The sequence below is a fragment of the Rhinopithecus roxellana genome, chromosome 7 (assembly GCF_007565055.1).
Source record: "Rhinopithecus roxellana isolate Shanxi Qingling chromosome 7, ASM756505v1, whole genome shotgun sequence".
NCBI classification, from domain to species: Eukaryota; Metazoa; Chordata; class Mammalia; order Primates; family Cercopithecidae; genus Rhinopithecus; species Rhinopithecus roxellana.
The window spans coordinates 130,647,013-130,671,839 of record NC_044555.1 but is presented as its reverse complement, the minus strand read 5'-3'; the positions used below and the strand labels follow the sequence as shown (position 1 = coordinate 130,671,839).

Sequence of the window (24,827 nt, the reverse complement as noted above, 5' to 3'; positions counted from 1 at the left end):
TAAATCCCATGCGAGATTAACTAATATAAATATTAATCATGGGCCAAAGATTTACCTTACTCTACCCCAACTTTGTTCTTAGAAAAATGCAACTCAATTTTAATCCAATTTAAACGGAACAAGGAGGAAACTAACATACAGGATGTTGTTCCAAGCAAAACATACTACAATAATGATTAAACAGAAAGTATGCAAATAAGCAGCATTATTCAATCAAAATGAAAGAAGTACAAACCACTTTGCATCAACCCTTCGTAAGGGAAATACTTTCCTTTTTTGTGCTTCAAACTCATATCATTAAATAACACTGATTATCACTGTACAGTATGCTACATGTAGATGTTGAAAGGCAGGCAGGTGGAAAATGTAACTCCCCCGTCTGCAGCCTCACAGGGATTCAAACATGCCCACTTTGATGCTGGGCAGGCAGTGAGGAGGCTTTTCACTCTTGGGGGTAGATAAAAGATGAGAGGCAGCAGTGTAGAAGTTTAGCCAAGAGCTGTTCTTGTCCAAGAACAATCCAAGAACATGTGCCCTCATTATTTGAATAAAATCATATTAAACGACTTTTCCAAAGGATTTTTTTACTCATAAACAATACAGAAAGGGGAAAACATTTTCACTGAGAATTTACTATATGCCTGTTCATGCTGTAAACAGTGTACATGTACTCATTTAATATCATGCAGAGTTCTATTAGTTAAGTGTAATTTATTTATTTATTTATTTTTGAGATGGAGTCTCACTCTGTCACCGAGGCTGGAATGCAATGGTACGATCTTGGTTCTCTGCAATCTCCGCCTCCCGGGTTCAAGTGATTCGCCTGTCTAAGCCTTCTACAGTAGCTGGGATTACAGGCACCCACCAGCATGCCTGGCTAATTTTTGTATTTTTAGTAGAGAAAGGGTTTCGCCATGTTGGCCAGGCTGGTCTCGAACTCCTGACCTCAAATGATCTGCCTGCCTCGGCCTCCCAAAGTGCTGGGATTACAGGCGTGAGCCACCTCGTCCAGCCTAGTTAGGTGTAATTATTATCCCCAGTGCTACAAAATGAGGAAAGCGAAGCACAGAAAAATAAACTGAGGATTTAGGTGAGGTGGACTACCATTAATTGAGGATTGAGGTGAGGTGGAATACCTCTGAATCTAGTCTTGTCACAAAAGAGATTATTGTGTGGTCTGAGCCTTAATACCAATGGTCTCCTCCATGAGTGCAGCTATAATCCCATCTGTTTTCATGCTTTAATGGGCAAGTCAGTATATCTCTCTCACACTCACACACACACACACACACACACACATCCCACGTTTAGATTTTTAGTAGGACCATTCAAGTAAAACAACATCACTTAGTACTTCATACTTCAAGGGACGCATTCGTCGTTTTCTAGATCAAGCACTACAAATATGAACCATGGGAATAGGAAATAAACTGTGATTTCGATATTAAAGAAATTAGTGTGTGGTGGGATGAATATATACTCTGGAGTGAGAAAGACATGGATTCTAATCCTTGCTCTTATGTGCTGTGTTATAGGTAAGGCATTTGACCACTGCAGCCCTTGATTTCTCCCTTTTAAAGGACAAACAGTAGCATTCGTCTTACAGAACAGTTGTGAGCATTAAATGAGATCATTTAAAACACCAGCTCCTACTAGTACCCAATACATGGCAACTCTGACTTTATTCAACCAACACACTCTTGCATCAGGAGGCTCCCACCAAGAGCCTTGGTGTCATATTTTATTGTTTAAACAAACAAATGGAGAACCTCTGATTTGTATTCATCTTGCCAAAAAGAAAATAATTATATAGCAAGAATATCCCAATTTAGGCAGACATAGGCATAGGTATCCTACCTTCTTATCTTGTTTAAATGGATTGCCAAAAGTATGCAGTCTTTTGGGTTGGTCTGGATCAATCTCTCGTAGTGGAGAAGCCAATGTCTTCAGATATTCCTGATAGTTACCCATTTGTGCAACTGGAACACTATGAAGGGAATCTGCAAAATCACAGGAAAAGGAATTGATGCTTATAGCTGAAGCGTATGGTCCTTTTGAGAAGACATCATAGTTTGGTTTAGCAGTGTGTCTTGGCATCAAATAGTATTTAAAGTTTCGAATCTAGCATTCTAGGATCTAGAATCATCTCTTTTCCCCCAATCGTAACTTAGTCTACCATTACTACTGCCTACAGGCTCACATCGCTAGGGTTAGAACAACTCCCTTGCCTTCAAACCAGGTTTGAGAATGGGCTGACCCTACACCACCATCCCAACTCAAATCACCACATATTTTCTGCATTTCAAAGAGTCTAGGCTCTACAGCATTCTCTTATCATCCAGAGAATCTCGGTTAGTAGGTCTTAATCACTGAGAATTTGATGAAATCTGTAGGTTCTCTTCCTAGAAAAGCCCTCTTACACACAAAACTTTGTGTACAATTTCAGGGAATTGGCCAGAATAATATTTGCTCATTTTAGTAAACAGGTGAGCCTTTTTAAAATAAACAAAATGGAGTAAATGGAATTTGTAAATAGTCACAATTATCCCGGATACCATTAGGTTGATTACTTTCATTTAAATGAGGTATTCTCTACTGAGTTTATCACAGTAGGCTGGGTGTTATAGTGTTTGGGTGTGCAGATTGGGAAATCTCATAGATGTAGCTTCTGCCGCTTTCCAACTGGCCAAACTTGGGCAAACTACTAAAATGCTCACTCTCAGTTTCCATGTCCATGAAGTGGACATAAAAACAGTATCTATTTTCTGGGGTTGTTTGAAGCTTACAATAGCTAAAGCATGACAAGTGTAGTGTACGTGCTGATTAATGCACACTTGCCCTTAAACTTGAAAAAAAAAATGTGCCTGGTAAACAGACATAGGGATTCAGTGAAAACAGGTATTTTATACATTAAAATACTATAAAATACTCATTATGCAATAAACACCTTCCTGTAAGTCATGCCTGGCATTTTCCAAAAAAAAAGTATTTCACAGTTCTTTTACCTTCATCTTGTCCAACAATAAACTTGTGCGTTTTCAGCAGATTGGATCTCATTCTGGTCAGCTGGTCTAAAAGACCTCTACGGGGAATATCATAAGCATTTCTGTATGTCTGAGGTTTCAAATCCTATTCGAAATGAAACAAGTAATTTCAGCTATTCCTGAGGCTTTTAATATAGAAATGTAATACTTATCTCTCTTAAAATGTTATTGAAGAGCATTATATCAATACAACTGACTACAGCAGAATTTTCCCAGTGGCAAAATTTCACTTGCTAGCCTTGTTCTGCGTTGTAACACACCTACAGGGTATTAAAGCCACTGGGACTATCCCTTTTCAAATATTTCATTTAAAACACCAAATCCCCAGATTGATACCTGTGGCCGCCTTGCAGGACCACTGCTCGTACTCTAGATGTATTCATCTGGCAGCCATGGAGGGGAGGTGAGCTGCTGGGATCTCCCCTCAGGAAAGCAATGGCTGATCCTGCAAGGAGTGCAGTTAGCAGAGAGCCTCCTGCTGCTGTGGTACCATAGGGTGCTGCAGCACTGAGCTGAGGCCATGCCCTTCCCAGGCTGCCCATGGCCAGTAACAGAGAATGGCAGGGTGTTAGGGCCTGGCCAGCTCTGCCCAGTATGGTCCTCCTCTATAGGAAATCTTGGTGCTAGAGGTCCCCACTGGACTGGCCAAGACTTTCTCCAAGCTACACCAATGTCTGAGCTTCTTCACACCCAATTCTTCTTCATTTCTCATTCCTCTCACAGGTGATGGGTCAGCTTTGTGGCTTGGAAGCTCTCCCTGCCTACTCCAGCTTCATCTCCCCTTTATCTTTCATGGGCGTTATCCACAAAATAAATCTTGTCCATTTAATTCCATATTGATATCTGCTGACAATTCCTAAACTGGTCCATTATTAACTACTAAATCCAAAATAGGATTGTCCATTATTTCAAAATTAAAGGAATATGAAAGACATAAATGTATCAGACAAGTTCAAACAAATACAAACTATTTATGTCACAATTTACCTTATTTAAGAGCCCAATTTGGAAGCCAGCAAATTCTTTGGTGTTCAATTCTGTCAGCCTAAGCGCAGTTTCCCCTGTGATTTCTTTCAATAGTTTTCTAAAATTTTTATTGTGAGTCAAGGACATGCCACCTCCAGAATGATTTTTCACTCTAATTCCAATTTCCTGGGGAGGTTTCTTCCCCACTGATGCTAGTATTCGTTCTGACTCTAGTTTGGTCTAAAATGAAAGTACACAATGTGTTATAAAAAATCTACATTACCACTGTCATTTTTACTACTTAAGAAAGATAATACTTTCAGAACCCCACAGAACAATTTTCAGTTACAAATCACAGAAAAATGGATAATTAAACATTTTCCTGTGCTTCTCTGCACTACCACAGCAAACAGATAGGGGGCGGGAAAGACAAATAATATGGCTTTTGTTTGTTTGTTTTTGTTTTTTTCTTTCTCGTCTAGTGTCAAAATTATAATAAAATCATGGAGAGAATAAAAACCATGAATAAGAATTGCATTCATAGACATTTAAAAGCACATTTTGTTACTATAAAATCTAGTCTAAGTGAACAGGTTCATTTCAGACTCAGACATAAAGGTTTAAGACTCTGTATTTATGTATGTAAACTAGTGCTAAAATTCATCGATTGGCATTATATCTGAAAAAATTGAACTATTTATCTCTAATATTGGACTATCCAAAAAAGATCTTAGAAGATAATGCTTAATTTAACAGATATTACCAAGTAAATAATTTGTAAAAAGCCTCTTAATAGGCATTGTGATACCATATTGATTAATATTGCATGAGCGTATTCTAGTAATATGTATTTGGCATATTTTGAGTTTTACATAAATCTGAAATGGCTCAAGAAACACCGGTGACCTAGTTATTAAATTAGTAATTTGAGCTATTATAAATCAGCTATGATCTTCTCTTTTTCTCAAAAAGATGGAATTCCACCAATGTTTGGTAAACCTAAAATAATTTTGGATTTCTTGTGGTTTGGTCAGAGATACTTATTAATTTTCCCTAATTATTGGAATTAAGTCTATGCTTATTATCGCTAAAAAATTCTTAAGTCATGAAATATGAGATAAGAGAAAATGAAGCGTCTGTTTCCTTAAATGGTCTTGAAAGCTCATGCATAAAATGATACATGTGCCCCAAAAGGTCCCAGAACTTGCATTAATTAAAATCTCTGTACACTATTCTTCCTTGTGGCCATACCTTGGTGACACAGCCTTAAAGGCTTAGGTAAACATCAAATTTAAAAAAAATCGATAGATCAATAGATAAATAAATAAATAACCAAACCAAAACATTTACAACAACCACAAAAAAATCTATTAGCAGAGAGGTAAGGAGGTTAGGGGGATACTTGGTAGATTAGAAATCTGGGGTTGCCCTTACTTTCTTTTGCACTTATAAGCACACTGGACTGGTAGGAGCTGGTAAGCTCCAGACCATACTTAAGTTGTCAGTTCCTAGCAAGGTGTGTCGGCATCCCAATTGTGGAGTCACTTTGGTTCTTTGGTGAAATCTGATGTTTTTCTCACTACTCTCCATTTCCTAAAGGCCAAACTTCCAAACACATCCATCTTGAAGCATTATCACCACTGCGAATGCTACTATTGTCCCCTACCTGGGAATACCTTTGTGCATAAGGTAAGTAAAACTGCTGCATTAGTTTGTCATATAACGTAACACATTCATATGGAAGTAAAGCTCTAACTCAGTAGTTCTCAAATATTTCCATCCTACAAGAATGGGCTAAGTAGAGGTGAGAAGTATGATAAGGAACGGTGAGTGGAGGATGAGGTACTAATAGAGAGGGGCAGGCAAGGGACAAGGTGAATAATGGCAAATGAGGAACAGGTGGAGGGTGAGAAGAGAGGAAACTGAGCTCCACTCTTCAGTTCCCCTTGGGGTCTATCACCCTCCAGTGTGAGGAACACTGGTCTCATCTCCCCACTCTCCAGGGGAAAGCATATAGTTCTTTATCCAAGGGCTAGCATGTGAGTATAAGTCCTTCACATGCCTGAAAACTAATCTCAGACAAGTCATTCAGTCACACCATGCCTCAGTGTGCTGATCTAAACAGGAGGGATGCTGTAGCCCAGAGTGATCTGAGGAGGAACTAGGTTGAAGATAGACAAAATGTGACCCATGAGAGAAGTCTATTAAGCCTCTGCCCCATATCAACCAGCTTGTGGGTAGGACAAACTGGCAGGCAAAAGGAGAAATGGCACAGCATCAGATGATACTGACAGACCCTTAACTGCAGCTTAATGGTGAAGCTAGAAGCCATAGAGAATCACATTATTACTAATCCATAAAGTGTAGAGATATATACACATTTAATTTGAAAAATTACAGTTACACTAAAGAATAAGGAAATGCACTTCTGAGGGCAAAGGATTTTTGTTTGTTTGTTTTTACCAATACTACCTGTTGGCTGAGTTTTTTAAGGTAAGAGATAACACTGTAACTAAGTCCACAATCTAAATTATCTGATATCAGATTTGGAGCTCCCATCATCCTTAGTGCTTTCTTTAATGGCTATAAGGAAACAAAATACACAACAGTAAGAATAGAATAAATCTTAAAATACTCAAAGTTCAGTTATAAGGGGCAAAGGGACATGATTCATTTCTTAGAAGTCAAGGTGCTGCACATAAAACCAAACATGGAACATTAAAAAGTGGCAATGAAAATAGCAGAGAAGTAAGGAGCAGAAAGTAAAAAAAAATCAGGAGAGAGTGGGATAAGAAGAGCAAGTAACAGCAAATTCAAACAAGTAAATTGCATTCAATCTTATTTCCCAAATCATCAAATCATTTCACATTGCATTTTATTGTTTGCCCCATTACTGCCATGGTAAACAGTAACACACCCCAATTTCTCCTCCCAGTGACACCAATGGTACCATTTAAGATTCTGCCTTTTCACCTCTAGAAACTTGGCTTAAAGTTTGTCACATCAACCTCTGAAATGATTTTGGTAATCTTGATTTAGGTTATATCACCAGTTCAAAATCATGAATACCTCACATTATAAAAACCAAAATGAGGTCAAGTCATTTCTTAATCTGTTTAGATTCCACCTCCCACCACCAGTGCCCCAACTTCATGCTGTGTCTAGGACACATTTAAGAGGCAATAGGCAACTGTAATGTCTTCAGATTTTCTTTTTCCAGAGGGAAACCCCATACTGAGAATTTCTAGAGTTAAAAAGGGAAGTTGATGTAATATATGAATCCGGATCTATTTATTCTTAAATTCCAATATTATAATTTCATAAGGTTACTTTTTTAATAAGAGAAACATAGATGTGTTTTATAAAAATAACCATGGCAGTTAAAGGAATAAAATAGAGAAAACAGTTCTCTTTTGTGCCGCCATGACATCTCCAAACTCTTACACATGATTTGAGAAGACAGTGACGACACAAATATCTGTAAAATAAAAAGATATCTCTCTTATTGCAACAGTAAAAGCTTTTGATCACTAACATTTTTTGTGACAAGAATCATCATTGATACAGTTAATACATATATACACACAAATACATACTAATAGGTAGTACGGAGGCAGAGTTTTTAAGTAGCTGTCAAAAGCCTGTCGCCACTTCAGATTTGGCTTAAGCTTGTGAACTTTAAACAAGTCATCTGTAATAGAAAAATAAAATATCACATCATTCTAGTCCTGAGCTCTAAGATATAATCAAGCAACCCACATCTAGAAATTTCAGCTTTTAATGTAGATGAAAATTTCACTGGCATTTATTTGATTATCTTTCTTAGTGGTTGTATTATTTACCAAAATTATATATAGTATTTTTTCTAAAAAATGTAATAAATTCTTAAGTTACATATTCCTCTTTCATCTGCAATGCTACATGAAATACAATATTAAAACAATGATTTTGATCCACTTGAAATATTTTCCCAACCTCTTACATATTGGTAACTCTAGTAATTTTCACCTCAAGGGCAATCCATGGTCACTGGTTGATGGAATAACATTTATTTCATTTAAACATAGAGGTGTTATACATTTTGCTGAAAGGTCAAGGTAAGAGACTTTACAAAGTATATACGAACAAAAGCTAAGCCTATAATTTCTAGGCAGTGATGAGCAAGCTCTAAAACTATATTTTGGGCCAGGCGTAGTGGCTCACACCTGTAATTCTAACACTTTGAGAGGCTCAGGTGGATGAATCACTTGAGCCCAGAAGTTTGAGACCAGCCCGGGCAACACAATGAGACCCCCATCTCTATAAAAAAAAAAACTAAAAATATTTACCTAAGTAGACATTCCCTATCTTTTCACACTTAAATTTAATTATTTTAATAATCTAAATACATTTTTATATACTGCATGAAAATTTCCTTCGCATCTCATTATTCCCAAGTGTAAGAAAAAAATATTTTTTCTAATATAATAAAAATATAAAAATTGGAATCCCCAGACATCAACGTGAATCTGCCACACATACTATAGGTACCAAAGACACTATAAATTCATCCTTTATTTTGTGTCTTAAGGTTTTATTGCTATTTTTTAAAAAAAATGCTTTACTTACAGAGACAAAACCATCCCTATCCCACATGCATACTTTATTTACAAATAGGGCCATTCTTTGAAATTCTGAATTACTTTAGTTAAGAAAAGTGACATATTTCCTTCCTTTTACAGCTATAATAAATTATTCACTCCTGCTGAAACAAATTTAAATGAATTTACAAAGTCATAAAACGTAGGTCTTTTGTTAAAGATTTGAAGATATTTCTGGTTCACTGCAGCAAGTGGAGCCTTTAAAGACCATTCATATCTTGACAGAAAGGAATGAGAGACCATGGATATATCCTGTTATACCATGTCTTTATGTGGAGTCTGTCGGGAATTAGGCAGATTTTGGAAACTAACAGACAAACGTAAATACTGGAGAAACTTTTAGATATATAATACTCTTTGTATTTCTAACAATGCCAAGTGCAATGATTCCACCAAGGAGATCGTTTAGGCTAATTATTTTCTGCCAGAGTTTTAAAATGGGGGTCAGGAGAAGAAAGATAATCTTCTGCAGTCTAACTTCCAGTGTGACACTGCCTTAGTCACTACCTCTGTAGCTCAGCAAATTATTTCCATAGGATTAAATACCCATTCACATGGACTCTCTAGGATGGTACAGTAAAGGTGTCATATGAACAATTAGCTGATCAACATTTGAAAGAAGAGGTGATGAGAGTGTAGAATGAATGAAAGTAAAATGATACTGCCAACACCTCAAAAATGACTGGTATTTTCTCTTCCAGTTCCTTTCTCCCCATTTCTTTCTTCAAAGAGAGGGAAGACCTGGGTTTGAGTTCAAGCTCAGCCACATCCTTAGCTCAGTGAGTCTGGAGAAATCGCCTTTGTAAGCCTCCATTTCATCTATAAAATGGGTCAGATGATAATTGCCTTACCACAAGACTATTCTAAGGAACTACAAAATACATGTGTAAAAGCCCCATACAAAATGAAAAACAAACAAACTAGTGTAAGCTGTTAAGTACCAGATACATAGTGACTGCTACACATCAAAATATCCTGCTTCTATTCTCTATCCTCATACCTCTCCCTTTCTTCCTCCTGATCATAACTGGTTTTAATATGGAACTACATTTTATTTTTTACACAAGCCCTCAGTTCCGAATTTAAAAGAACAGGTGGATTGAATGTGGTATATTTAAGAAAAGGAAAAAAAACTTGTTACAAATGCTCTAATTTCCACAGTTATTAAGTCTCAATAGAAAAATTAATTTCCTAATTGGGAAAGAGTCCTTTGCTAACTACAACAATCTGGTGACCTCCTTAATGACATGATTCTGGTAGCTCATTGATACAATTAAGCCTCATTTATCTATTCCAGAAAATGAGATGTTTTATATTTTCTAGTAAGTTTTAGTGCATAAGTAATTAAACTTTCATGACCTTAATTTGATTGAAATCTGGTATTAATAAAAAGAAAACAAGGGACACTATTATGAACAATTACTGTACTATGCAGTAATATAGTGATGCTTCTGGACTTATGAAGTCTATGTAACTTAACTTGCCCTTTTACTAACTGTCCCTCTCCACTAAAACTGCAAAATTATACAATAACCGTACAGTATATTCTTAGTATAAGAAAGCAGTGCCTTCAAGAGCTACTAAGATAATATAGATATTAATAACGAAAATAATAATAACAGCATTTATTGAACACTTACTATTTGCCAGGCAAGTTCTAAACAATTTAACTGTATTAACTCATTTAATTCCAACTAAATCCCTTTGAGGTAAGTACTATCATTATCCCCATTTCACTAATGAGGAAACTGAGGCATAGAGAGGTTAAGTATCTTGCCCAAGGTCATGAAACTAGCAAGATTCATACCTGGGCAGCTATGACCTCTAGCCCAAACTCTTAACCACTATAGATGTTAAACTACCCAGAGAATTAAGTAATTATGGAAATGTTGAGTTTTTGTTTATTTCAGAAACTCACAAGGAATCCCAAGTTTGGACTTCAGGAGCTCAAGGACCTCCAGCTTCAAAGGGTGTTAAAAACCCTATATTCCTCAGAAGACACAGGTTACAGAAAGGCCTGGAGATGGCTATTTGAAGCCTGGGGGCAGAATGGGAACTGAGTCAAGATCGGCATGGACCCTAGCTGAATGTATGGGATTAGGGAACAGGGGAAGAGTCAAAGATGCCTCCAGAGTTTCTGGTGTGGGATGTCTGCATAGACATGGTGATGCCACTAACTAAACTGTGGAGAGAGGAGGAAGAGCATGGTAAGTTAAGAGTTCAGCTTGGCTTGAAGACACTCTTGAAACATCCAGAAGGCTGTTGGGCAACCGAAATAATTTAGGTCATCATGCTCTAGGCAAGGTTGGAGTCTCAGTGTTATAGGCTAAGGAAGACCAGGCACAGATGCCACACATATCTTACTGGTGACAGAAGACACTTCAAACATAAGAAACACGTGACATTTGAGGAATACAGTGATACAAACTAAAAGGTGGCCAGGAAGACAGTGTCAGGATTTGACTCGGCAGAGTGCTGAGGAGTTTGGGGATGGGCACCACGTGGCAACTTAAGCAAAGAAGGTTTTAGGCAAAGAAGAACTGAATGCTTGATCACACTATAATCATTCCTCTTAACCATTATGTCATGCCTTCATCTGACCTCCATTACCTGAAAGACGAGCAAAGGCAAAGATGAGAGGATGGGTCTTGCTATTGTAAAGTGCTCTACATCCTGATAGCTACTGGAAGACCAGCTGCTCTAGTTAAAGGAATTTTCAGGGAATAATCTGGAAGGCTGGCTGGATTTAGACGAAAGATGGGACCCTATAGCTCAGCCCATAATAGTTGCATAGGACTTTCACCACTGCTCAGTAGTAATGAGGTCACCTCTACCCATATAGTGTCAGTGGAGGTCAAGTGTGGAAGACAATGAAGCATTCCTACCTCTTCCAGCCAGGAAGGTATCATTCTAGGAGGGATCCAGAACTCCCACCGGCACACAACAATAACAAGGAGACCCCTCCCTTTTGGTGTCAATGAAGACCAAGTGGCGAGCCTGAACTTCTACCTGGCATGAATGAGGCAACACCTCCTAATTTCTCCAAAAGAGTGTGAGAGGAAGTAAGTTAAAACAGAAGGTTTAAGTAAGATCCAGAGACTCATAAGAAAATACTGAAAATGTACAGGAAAAAAATCACTTATCATACCAAGAACCAGGAAGATCTCAAAATTATTACTGTTATTATTATTTTTGAGACAGAGTATCACTCCATCACCCAGGCTGGAGTGCAGTGGCGTGATTCGGGCTTACTACAACCTTTGCCTCCCAAATGCAAGTGAGTGTCATGCCTCAGACCCCTGAGTAGCGGGAATTACAGGTGTGTACCACCATGCCCGGCTAATTTTTGTATTTTTAGTAAGGACGGGGTTGCACCATGTTGGCCAGGCTAGTCTGGTCTGGAACTCCTAACCTCAAGTGATCCACCTGCCTTGGCCTCCCAAAGTGCTGTGATTAAGGTGTGAGCCACCGCGCCTGGCCTCAAAATTAATTTAAAAAGACAATTAAGGGATGATGACACCAAGATAATAGAGATGTTAAAAATATCCAATTTAAAGCAGCCATCATAAAACATGTTTCAAAAAATAATATGAGCAGGCTCGAAACAAATGAAAACACATGCAAAGAAATAGAAAATAAGAATAGAAGATATAAAGAATAACTAAATGGAAATTTTAGGATTAAAAAAATACAATAACCAAAATAAAAAGCTCAGTAGATAGGCTCAACAACAGAATGCAGGGGACAGAGCAAATAATCAATGAACTAGAAAATAGAACAATGTAAATTGCCCAATCTGAATAACAGAGAAAATAGAATGAAAACAATGAACGGAGCCTAACGAACCTATGAAACTACAAGAAAGGATCTAACATTCATGTCAACAGAATCCTGGAAGGAGAAGAGAAAGAAAGTGGGGCTGAAAAAGTACTCAAGGTAATAATGGCTGAAAAGTGGCCAAATTTGGAAGGAGAAATAAACCTACAGATTCAAGAAGCTCAGTGAACCTCAAACAAAATAATCTCAGAGAAATGCATGCCAAGACACATCATAACCAAACTTCCAAAAACTAAAGGCAGAAATAAATCTTGAAAGCAAAGAAAAACAATACCTCACTTACAGAGGAAAAACAATTAGAATTAAAGTAGATTTCTTATTAGAAACCAAAAGAACAGAAGGCAGTTACACAGCATTTTTCTAGTGCTGAAATAACAGTACTGTCAACCGAGAATTCTATACCTAGCAAAAAATATATACACACACACACACAAATATATATATATATATATTTCAAGAATGAAGGGAAAATCAAGATATTCTCAGATGAAGAGAAACTAAGAGAATTTGTCACTAGCAGACCTATCCTTCACCAACATGGCACAAGTATACATATGTAACAAACTTGCACGTTATGCACATGTACCCTCGAACTTAAAGTATAATAAAATAAATAAATAAATAAATAATAAATAAATAAACAGCTAAAGGATGTTCTTTAAACAGAAATTAAATATAAAAGAACAAATCTTGAATTATCAGGAAGAAAGAACAGGATATGCCAAAATATGGTTTAAAACAATAGACTTTCATCCTGAGTTTTCTAAATTATGTTTGACAGTTGAAGCGAAAGTTATAACAAGGCCGCATGTGTTTCTAATTGTACATAAAATAGTTCAGATAATTTTAGTATAAATGGAGGAGGGTAAGGAAATATAATGAGAGATAAAGTTTCTATATTCCACTCAAATTAGTAAAATAATGAGAACGAGTAGACTTTGGTAATTTATGCATATATAACACCTGGAGCAATCACTAAAAAAGCTATCCAAACAAATATACTTGAAAGTACTATAGGTAAAAGAAAATAGAATTCTAAAAAACGTTTAAATAACCCAAAAGATGCCAGTAAAATGAAAACAGAGAAAAGAAAAATAGAACAAAGAGAAAACAATACTATAAGATGGCATACTTAAGCCCTAACATAACAATAATCACATTAAATGCAGATATCTAAATACATCAATTAGAAAACAAAGATTGGCAGAGTGGATTAAAAAACATGACCCAAAAATGTGCTGTCCATAAGAAACTCACTTAAACAAAAGTTACAAGCAAGTTCAAAGTAAAATGATGGAAAAAGATATATAATGCAAACGTCAAAGAAAAACAGAAGTGGATACATTAGTAGCAGATAAAGCAGACTTAAGAGCAAAGAAAATTAGCAAAGATACATTACATAATGATCCATCAAGGAAGAATACACCATGATTCTAAATGTATATGAACCAAGTAAAAGGTGCAAAATAGTTGAAGCAAAAATTGACGGAACTGAAAAAGAAACAGACAAATCTACAATTATAGTTGGAGACTTCAATACCCCTCTCTCAAAAACTGATAGAGCAAATAGACAGAAAATCAACAAGGATATAGCAGAACACCATCAACCAACAGGAATAATTTAACCCTTCTAGAATATCCTACCAAACAACATGAGACCGTACATTATTCTCAAGCACCGCTGGAATATATATTAAGACAGAAAATATCATTTGCCATAAAGCAAATGGCAACATATTTATAAGAGTAGATATCAAATACAGATGCGTCCTCTGACCATGATGGAATTCAATCTAGAAACTAGTAACAAAAAGATAATAGGTAAATTTCAAAACACTTGGAAATCAAACAATACACTTCTAAATAATCTATGGGTCAAATAAGTCTCAGGAGAAATCAAAAGACAAAGTAAAGTGAATGAAAATGAAGGACAACATGTAAAATTTGTGGAAAGCAGCTAAATTAGTGCTGAGAGAAATTTAAGGCTAAGTACTACTTACAGCAGAAAAGAGGAAAAGTATCAAACCAATAATCTAAGATCCCATACCAAGAATCAAAAAAGAAAAGCAAAACAAACTTAAAGTAAGGAGAAGAAAGGAAATAAAGAAATCAATGAAATTTTAAAAAGAAAAAAATTGATAAGATTAATGAAACAGCTGGTTCTTTGATGAGATTAATAAAAGTAACAAACATCTAGCAAGGCTGACAAAGACAAAGAAGACATAAGATCCATGTTATCAATACCAGGAACAATATAGGTGATATCACTAAAGACTGTACACATCAAAAGGACAATAAGGGATTGCCAAGAATGACTCTACACACAAAAATTTCACAACTTAGATGAAATGGACAAATGGACTGATTCCTCAAAAGGACACATAACCACATTTCACTCAACGAAGCACATAATTTGAATAATCCTATAACCATGAAATAAATTGAATTAATAACTTTAAAACTCCCAATAGGAATGTTTAGAACTAGATAGTTTCACTCAGGAATTCTATCAAATGTTTACAGAATGATTAATACCAATTATACACAATCTTTTCCAGAAAACAGAATAGGAGAAGCACTTCCCAATTCATTTTATGAAGAGCTTGTATTACCTTGATACTAAAACCAAAGACAACAACAAAAAAGACAACTACAGGCCAATATCTTTCATGAATAATTACTCAACAAAATATTAGCACATAGAACTCAGTAACATATGGAAAGAATTATATGTCATGACCAAGTGAGATTTATTTCAGGGACAGAAAGCTGGTTCAATATTTGAAAATTAGTGTAAACCATCATACTTACAGACTAAAGAAGAAAAATCATATGGTCATATCAAATGATGCAGAAAGAACATTTGAGGCTGGGCCCAGTGGCTCGCGCCTGTAATCTCAGCACTCTGGGGGGCCAAGGCGGATGGATCACCTGAGGTCAGGAGTTCAAGACCATCTTGCCCAATGTGGTGAAACCCCATCTCTGACTGAAAATATAAAAATTAGCAAATCATGGTGGTACATGCCTGTAATCCAGCTACTTGGGAGGCTGAGGCAGGAGAATTGCCTGAACCCGGGAGGCGGAGGTTGTAGTGAACTGAGATCGTGCCATTGCACCCCAGCCTGGGCAACACAGCAAGATTCTATCTTAAAAAAAAAAAAAAAAGAGGCCGGGCACGGTGGCTCGCGCCTGTAATCCCAGCACTTTGGGAGGCTGAGGCGGGTGGATCACGAGGTCAGGATATAGAGACCATCCTGGCTAACATGGTGAAACCCCATCTCTACTAAAAATACAAAAAATTAGCCGGACGTGGCGGTGGGCGCCTGTAGTCCCAGCTACTTGGAAGGCTGAGGCAGAAGAATGGCGTGAACCTAAAAGGTGGAGCTTGCAGGGAGCCGAGATCGTGCCACTCCACTCCAGCCTAGGCAACTGAGCTAGACTCTATTTCAAAAAAAAAAGAGCGAGCATTTGAGAAGCTCTAACACCTATTTATGATTTTTAAAAACTCGGAAAAATACAAATAGAAGCGGAACTCTTTAACTTTTGTTTTTGTTTTTGTTTTGTTTTGTTTTGTTTTGTGAGATGGAGTTTTGCACCGTCTCCCAGGCTGGAGAGCAGTGGCGTGATCTTGGCTGATTGCAACCTCCACCTCCCGGGTTCGAGCAATTCTCCCGCCTCAGCCTCCCAAGTAGCTGGGACTACAGGTGTGTGTCACCATGCCCAGCTAATTTTTGTATTCTTTAGTAGAGATGGGGGTTTTGCCATGTTGGTCAGGCTGGTCTCGAACTCCTGACCTCAGGTGATCAGACTGCCTTGGCTTCCCACAGTGTTGAGATTACAGGCGTGAGCCACTGCACCCAGCCAGAACTCTTCAATTTGATAAAGAAAATCTACAAAAGCATTATGCTTAATTGAAGAATGAATAGTGCATAGTCAAGCACTGATGGAACATACATCTTACCACTGCCATTCAACACAGTGCTGGAAGTTCTCTACAGTACAGTAAGGCAATAAAAGAAAATAAAAAGCATAAAGATAAGAATACAAAAGGTAAAACTGTCTCTATTTGCAGGTGACATAATTGTCTACATTGAAAATTTCAGGGAATCTACAAAACTCTCCTACAACTAATAAGTGAGCTCAGTAAAGTTGCAGGATACAATATTAACATAAAAATCAACCGTATTTGTATTTACTAGCAGTGAACATGTAGATACCAACATCAAAAATATAATACCATTTGCAATCACTCAAAAAATGAAGTAGGTGTAAATATAACAAAATATGCACCGTATTTGTATGCAGAAAACTGCATAACACCAATGAAAGATCAGAAAAGATCTAAATAAGTATTTGCAAGTCACCTATCTGTCAGAGGGCTAGTATCTACAATATATAAAGAACTTTCAAAACTCAACAGTAACAAAAGCAAACAATCTAATTAAAATATAGGGGAAAGTCAGTTCACCAAAGAACATATACAACGGCACATGAGCACATAGAAAGATGGTCAATATTGTTAGCCATTAGGGAAACACAAATTAAAACCACAGTACTGTAACACTATACACCTATCAAAATGGCTAAAATTTAAAAAATACTAACACCACCAAAGGCTGATGAAGATGCAGAGAAACTGGTTCACTCATACACTAATGGTGGGAATGTAAAATAGTATAGCTACTCTGGAAAACACTTAAGCTGTTTCTTAAATAACTAAACATGCAACTACCATAGGATCTAGCAATTGCACTCCTGGGCATTTATCTCAGAGAAGTGAAGACTTATGTTCAAATCTGGAAGCAAATGTTTACAGTAGCTTTATTCACAATAGCCAAAAAGCATAAACAACACAGATATCCTTCAACAGGTGAACAGGTGGAGAATCTGTAGTATATTCATGTCATAGTTTGTAAACTCAGCAGTGAAGAGGAACAAACTATTGATACTTGCAACAACCTGAAGGAATCTCTAGAGAATTACGCTGAGTGAAAAAAGCCAATCCCAAAAGGTTACATACTGAATGGTTCCATTTATATAACATTCTTGATATAATAAAATTGTAGACATGTAGAACAGATAAGTGGTTGGCAGTGGTTAAGGAGGGGATGGGTACAGGAGGCAGGTAGATGCGGCTATAATAGGGCCTCATAAGGGATCTTTATGGTGATGAAAATGTTCAGTATCTTCACTGCATCAATGTTAACATCACAATTGTGATACTGTACTGTAGTTTTGCAAGATTTCCATTTGAGAAAACTGAGTGAAGAGTACATAGGATCTTTCTGTGTTTCTTTTTAAGAAATATTATTAAAAATTGTGTTTAGGCTGGGTGCAGTGGCTCATGCCTGCAATCCCAGCACTTTGGGAGGCGGAGGTGGGCCAATCACTTGAGGTCAGGAGTTTAAGACCAGCCTGGAAAACATGGTGAAACCTCGTCTCTGCTAAAAATACAAAAAGTAGCTGGGCGTGGTGGTGTGCGCCTGTAAACCCAGCTACGTGGGAGGCTGAGGCAGGATAATCACTTGAACCCAGGAGGCGGAAGTTGCAGTGAGCCAAGATCATACCCTTACACGCTGGCTTGGGTGACAGAGACAGACTCTATCTCAAAAAAAAAAAAAAAAAAAAAAAAAAAAAAAAAAAAAAAAAAAAAAAACAGAAAAGAAAAGAAAAAGAAAAAGAAAGAAATTGTGATTAAAAACACGTAATACTTACCATCTTAACCATTTTCAACTGTACAGTCCAATAGTGTTAACTGTATGCATATTGCTGTGTCGCAGATCTCTAGAGGTTTTCTCACCTTACAAAACTGAAACTCTGTTACGCACTGAAGAACAAGTCCCCATTTCCCCCTCACCCAGCCTCTGTGTCTATGAGTTTGACTACTTTTAATACCTCATATAAGTGGAATCATATAATATTTGTCATTTGGCTTATTTCACTTAGCATAAGTCCACTAGGTTCATCCATATTGTAGCATGTCACAAAATTTCCTTCTTAAGGCTAAATAATATTCCATTGCATGTATATATACCACATGTTCTTTATTCATTTATTCAACAGTGGCATTTTTTTTTTTTTTTTTTTTTTTTGGCTATTGTAAATAATGCTGCAGTGAATATGGGTGTGCAAATATATCTTCAAGATTCTGGATTCAATTCCTTTGGATATATACTCAGAAATGGGATTGCTGGATCATAGGGTTAATTCTATTTTTAATTTTTTGAGGTACTTCTGTTTTCCATATTGGTTGCACCATTTTACATTCCCAAGAGTGCACAAGAATTCCAATTTCTCCACATCTTTACTAACACTTCTCATTTTCTGTTTTTGTGATAGTGACCACCCTGAGGGGTGTAATGTAATGCCTTACTGTAGTTTTGATTTGCATTTCTGTAATGATTAGTGATGTTGAGCATCTTTTGATATGCTTGTTGACAATTTGTACCTCTTCCTTGGAGAAATATCTATTCAAGTCCTTTGCCCATTTTTTAAGCAGGCTATTTAGGGTTTTGTGTTTGTTTTGCTGTTGAAATGTAAGACCTCCTTATATTTTTTGGAATTAAGCCCTTATAAGATATATGATTCGCAAGTATTTTCTCCTATTCCATAGGTTGCCTTTTCACTCTGTTGATCATGTTCCTTGATGCACAAGCTTTTAAGTTCGATACAGTCCCATGTGTCTAGTTTTATTTTTGTAGCCTGTGCTTTTGAGGTCATCTCTTTTTATATTATTTCTTACAAATGCATGTGAATCTACAATTATCTCAAAATAAAAAGCGTGTAAGTGGTATGCAGTATCTGTTCTTCTGTGTCTGGCTTATTTCACTCAGCATAATGTTTTCTAGCATAGTACCTACAGTTAACAATACAGATTGTGTACTTGAAAGATCAGTAAGAGGGTAGATCTTATCAGGGCAGGAGGAAACTTCTGGAGGTGACTGATAGGTTTATGGCATAGATTGAGGTGATGGTTTAATGAGTATATACTTATCTCCAAACTCATCAAGTTGTATACATCAAGTATGTACAGCTTTTTGTATGTCAATAGATCAAGTAGATCAAAAAAGTGTGCTTAAAAATAGAAAAATAATACCATTAACAGTGTAAGTGAAGATTACACAGTCTAATCTCTTCACTTTATAGTTGTGGAAACTGAAGTCATAAAGACATATTTAAGAAAAGGGATAAATAAATCTGCAAAATACAGATACTTTTTTACTGGCAGTCTTATTAATCTGAAAGATATAACCTATATTATATGTTAATGATAATCAGCTCTTAGAGAACATCCCTCTTAGGTTGGACTAAGAAATAAAGTAGATAGGTTATATAAAATAATCATACTAATACATTTATAATGATTCACTCTTAAACTTCTTAACTCAACATTTAAAAGTATTGCAATTTCAGTATATTCAATGTATGTTGTATTTATAGCACTAAAAGTCTCATAGTTTTAGTGATCATATGAAAACTTAGTAAAGATTTGACCGTTTTTGCAAAAATTAAGAAACTCCACGAAATAAAAACATTTACAACTTTACAACTAGAAGGATACTGTGCAGTAAGTACTACATTACTCTAAACAGATGTGGCTCTTCAAATAAGGGGAAAATATCTCCACACACATTTTCATTAGTATCTGAGTGACAGCTTCTTGAATTGTTCCTTTTAGAATCTTGCTATGGAAACCACAGCTTCTACAACCACAGTCCTTGCAGAATTTGCTCTGGTACCTATTTCCTTAACTCGCTACTCTGCCTAAAACAGATGCCTCAAGAGCATTTATCTTTTGAGGAGAAACAAGCATAAGCCATTACTCCCACCCCATGTTAGCTCTGTTTTGGTATTTTTTGGCCCAAACTATACAAAAAAGCCAAGTGCACTTCAAACTGGGGACTGGGGGTGGGGCGTGCATTGGAAGTTGCAACCTGAAGAACAGCATAAGAATCACACACTGAAGGTCAAGCTTCTCTTCTGTTTGATGTAAAAACAACAAAAAGAAGACAAACAAAACAGAAAACAGTATGCAAATTCTATCCTTTCAAATGGGTTTTTTACTGTCATCTACATTTAAAATGCTTAGTCCATTATGGATTTCTCATTTCCGATGTATTTTAAAGATGATTCAATGGCACATGTTTTACTTACCTAAAAGAGGAAGTAAAACTGGGTAGTTGTAAGGCATCACAAAGAGGTTTACACAAGTTAAAGTCGTACTGGCTTTTAAATAACCAAACGGATATCCAAGTTCATTGTACTTTCCACTGCTAGTAACAAACACCTGAGAAGAACATGAAGTAATGCACAGTGATGACAATAAGGATTTTATGTCAAACCAAACCCACAGTAACATTCCATAGCAGCATCTATAGCACAATTTGATTGTAATTTTAAAATAGCAATAGTGTTTTTAGCCTACGGTTATGTCAAAATATATTATACTAGGCCAGGCTCATGTACTAGAATTACAGGTGGCTCACACTTACAATCCTGGCACTTTGGGAGACTGAGGTGGAAAGACTGCTTGAGGCCAGGAGTTTGAGACCAGCCTGGGCGACAAAGGGAGACCTTATCTCTACAACAAATTTAAAAAATTAGCCAAGTGTGGTGGCACGCGCCTATGGTCCCAGATGCTTGGGAGGCTGAGGCAGGAGGATGGCTTGAGCCCGGGAGCTTGAGGCTGCAGTGAGTCATGACTGTGCCACTACACTCCACCCTGGGTGACAGAGGGAGACCCTGTCTCAAAAAAATCATACTAAATACGAATGTTCAGATTGCAATTCTTCTATAAGTTATATTAAGAAATGAAACTATACTATGCAACAACCATTCAGAGATCACAGGCCACATCAACGGTACCCAAATATTTACTTACTTAGCAAAATGAAAAAAAAAGCTGAAATACTGCTAAGAGGAAACGAGCCACTAAAACAAATTAACTTCTCAAAAGAACAAGTGGTAACGAATGCAGACTGCGAGGAAAATAGAACATAGTCCCATGCCTGAAGCATGAAATTACAAAAACAAAGCCTACTTAAAGGATTATGTAAACAGTCTTCATTGTACTATTATTAAGTCTTTGTTCTATGCTCTTTGCTGCCTCCTTCCCCTACCCATTTATTCATTTTCCTTTCAATAAATATTTACGGAGTCACATATTATAATAAGCCAGGCACTGGTGCTAATTATTTTGAGGCAGCAAAGAGATACTTTGGGTCAACCTGGAAGGCATTTCTCTTATAAATTATGCTGGTAGTGGCCAAGTGCGGTGGCTCACGCCTGTAATCCTAGCACTTCGGGAGGCTGAGGCAGGTGGATCACCTGAGGTCAGGAGTTCTAGACCAGCCTGGCCAACATGGCAAAACCCCATCTCTACTAAAAATTGCAAAAATTAGCCAGGCGTGGTGGCGTGCTTGTAATCCCAGCTACTCGGGAGGCTGGGCAGGAGAATCACTTGAACCAGGGAGGTGGAGGTTGCAGTGAGCTGAGATTGTGCCACTGCACTCCAGCCTGGGCAACACAGCAGGACTCCATCTCAAAAAAAAAAAAAGTTACGCTGGTAAACATTCAGTGAAGATTAAAACATTGATCTTCATTCCATGTGACTATTTTCTTATTCCTTATTGATTTCCTGATGTGATCCCTGTATCATCAGCCCCCATACAGTTGATATGTTGTGCTGGGGTCCCCTAGCTGCCATGTTTTCTCTGTTCCATTTTCAGTTTTTAGTCCAAACCACCAATATATACTTTTGGAGACCTGGACCTTTACTTTTCCAAAGTCCTTTGGCAGAATTGTTTACAACAAAAGTCAAACCCTGACATTTAACAGAATCCATTTACCTTGCTAGTTCTCGCTACCACCAATATCACCTACCAATTCACTACCTTCTTATAATATTAAGTTATCACTAAGAATAAGTTGTTATAATTTATGTAATATAATTTATGACCCCACAGAACATGAGTTGTACTAAAACATGAGTCTACTAGATATTGTGTCATAATTTGAACGATAATAGAAACAGATAACTGCAATAAACCATGCTGGATTTTATTTCCTAAGTGTGTATATTAGAAGAGAGGAAAAATTCATCAAAGAAAGATTAAAAAAATCACATGCACAGGCCGGGCGCGGTGGCTCAAGCCTGTAATCCCAGCACTTTGGGAGGCCAAGACGGGCAGATCACGAGGTCAGGAGATCGAGACCATCCTGGCTAACACGGTGAAACCTCGTCTCTACTAAAAATACAAAAACTAGCCGGGCGAGGTGGCGGGTGCCTGTAGTCCCAGCTACTCGGGAGGCTGAGGCAGGAGAATGGCATAAATCCGGGAGGCGGAGCTTGCAGTGAGCTGAGATCCGGCCACTGCACTCCAGCCCGGGCGACAGAGCGAGACTCCGCCTCACAAAAAAAAAAAAAAAAAAAAAATCACATGCACAAGGCAATCAAGGGTCAGCTCTATGATTCCCATGAAAGGAAAAGCACTGTATTTTGTTTCTTTCTCTCTTTCTCTTTCCTACCTTCCTTGGCCCCTTGAGTTTTTCCAAATTCCTCATCAGCCACAGATTCATAGATTTTTAGGGTTCCAAAGGATCTTTAGAGCTAGTTCAGACAAAATAAGTGCCTAGTGCAAGGCCACATAGTTGGTGACAGAGCTAGGGTTAGGCTCTGGTCTCCTTTGTGGTTTTGCCATATTTCCTGGCTACTGGTTCATTTTACTCTTTTTCACTACCGCTAATTCATCACATTAAGAATACTGTAAAACAAAGTAACATGAAGTACAGGAAAGAGGCAAATGACATATTTAAGGGGTTGTGCAGGAGCAAGGACAGTATTTCTTAAGTTTCTTGGAAGAAGGTTTCCAAGAAATGTGCTATATAGAAAAGAGGGGTTATTTTAGGGAAAAGCTATAATTTGTAATTTTATTTGCTTTCATTGTAAAAATGTTTTTCAACCCATAAATTCAAAGGTCATATCTTTATTTTAAATTAGCAATCTATTATCCATATCTCTACATTTCTAGCACTTTTGGGGTAAACTTTAAGTATATAGCTCAATGAATGCTCACAAAGTGAAAGCACATGTGTAAACAGCACACGAGTCAAAAAACAGAACATGGCCAGGCACAATGGTTGATGCCATCATCCCAGCACTCTGGGAAGCCGAGGTGGGAGGATTGCTTGAGCCCAGGAGTTTGAGACCAGCCTGGGCGACACAGTGAGACTCTGTCTCTATTTTTAAAAAAATTTTAAAATTAGCCAGGAATTGCGGTGTATGCCTGTAGTCCTAGCTCCTTTGCGGGGGGCTGAGGTGGGAGGATCACTTTGTTTGAGCCAAGGAGGTCGAGACTACAGTGAGCCACAATTGTGTTACTGCACTCCACCCTGGGCAACAGGCTGGACGCTTCTCAAAACAAAACAAAAAACAAAAAAGAAAAGAATGAAAGAAAGAAACAGAACAAAACCAGACATCTCCTTGTGTCGTCTTCTATCCACTACCTTGTATCCCCCCAAGAGAAACCACTATCCCGACTTCTAACAGAGTAAGTTAGTTTTACCTCTCTCTGAAAGTATATAACATAGAATCACACAATACGTAATCTTTTATGTCTGGCTTCTCTGCTCAGTATTATGTTTGTGAGATTATTCTGTTTCTTGTGCTTTTATATTCTTGCTTTAAGCCTGCTCCTTTTTTTCTAACTAGTTGTAGCATCTTGAGAGAATTTAAGTAGCTTACAGACAACTTGTAGCAATAATCTCACATTTTAAGATAAAACAGATGGCAGTCTGAAAGTGTTCCTTGCATAAATAGAGCCTAACAGTTACTGATTGCTATAGAGTCCTATATATTAATAGAAGTAGAACATATATCTTTACAGTTTAGAAATAGAACATACATCTTTACAGTGTAGGGCTTTTTTGTTGTATCCACATAAAAAGGCTGTGACTGCCATCTCTGAATTTTTACAAATTAAATTCCATAGGTGACTCTATTAACCAATTAGCAAATCCTTCTAGCTTAAGTGTAACACTTGGAAGAGCCAGTGTATGATATCTCTATGCATTTGTCTCATCCAAGTTGCAAAATCCACACTACACACATTAGTGTGGTTTGTACTACAGGACGAAGACTTTTATTATATTACACTGATACAGAAATTAGTTTCAAGGCTTATGGTTCTCTGGCTAAACTATCCTGTACTCCCAATCTGTCAAGTTCAAAGTAAGGGCTACACACCTTGTTTCAGCTGCAGATGCCATACCTGAAGTGAATTACATCCTTTAGATTAGGGATTCTTAAGCTGGGGTCCATGGGTAGACTTCAAGGGGTCCC

At 37.3% G+C, this 24,827-nt stretch overlaps 1 protein-coding gene across 7 annotated transcripts in view; it reads right to left on the bottom strand.

The window, feature by feature from the left end:
- INTS6L (integrator complex subunit 6 like) overlaps positions 1-24,827 on the bottom strand; it is a 62,294-nt gene that overhangs the window by 5,426 nt on the left and 32,041 nt on the right. For 4 of the 7 annotated variants that reach the window (XM_030933836.1, XM_030933839.1, XM_030933840.1 and 1 more), the window contains 5 exons: positions 20,642-20,774; positions 7,607-7,701; positions 4,032-4,250; positions 3,006-3,129; positions 1,858-2,000 (listed from right to left, as the gene is read on the bottom strand). In XM_030933836.1, coding sequence (XP_030789696.1) covers positions 1,858-2,000; positions 3,006-3,129; positions 4,032-4,250; positions 7,607-7,701; positions 20,642-20,774 — 714 coding nt within the window. Of the gene's footprint in view, positions 1-1,857; positions 2,001-3,005; positions 3,130-4,031; positions 4,251-6,482; positions 6,594-7,606; positions 7,702-20,641; positions 20,775-24,827 lie in introns of all 7 variants that reach the window. The other 3 variants (XM_030933835.1, XM_030933838.1, XM_030933837.1) reach the window with 1 other exon arrangement.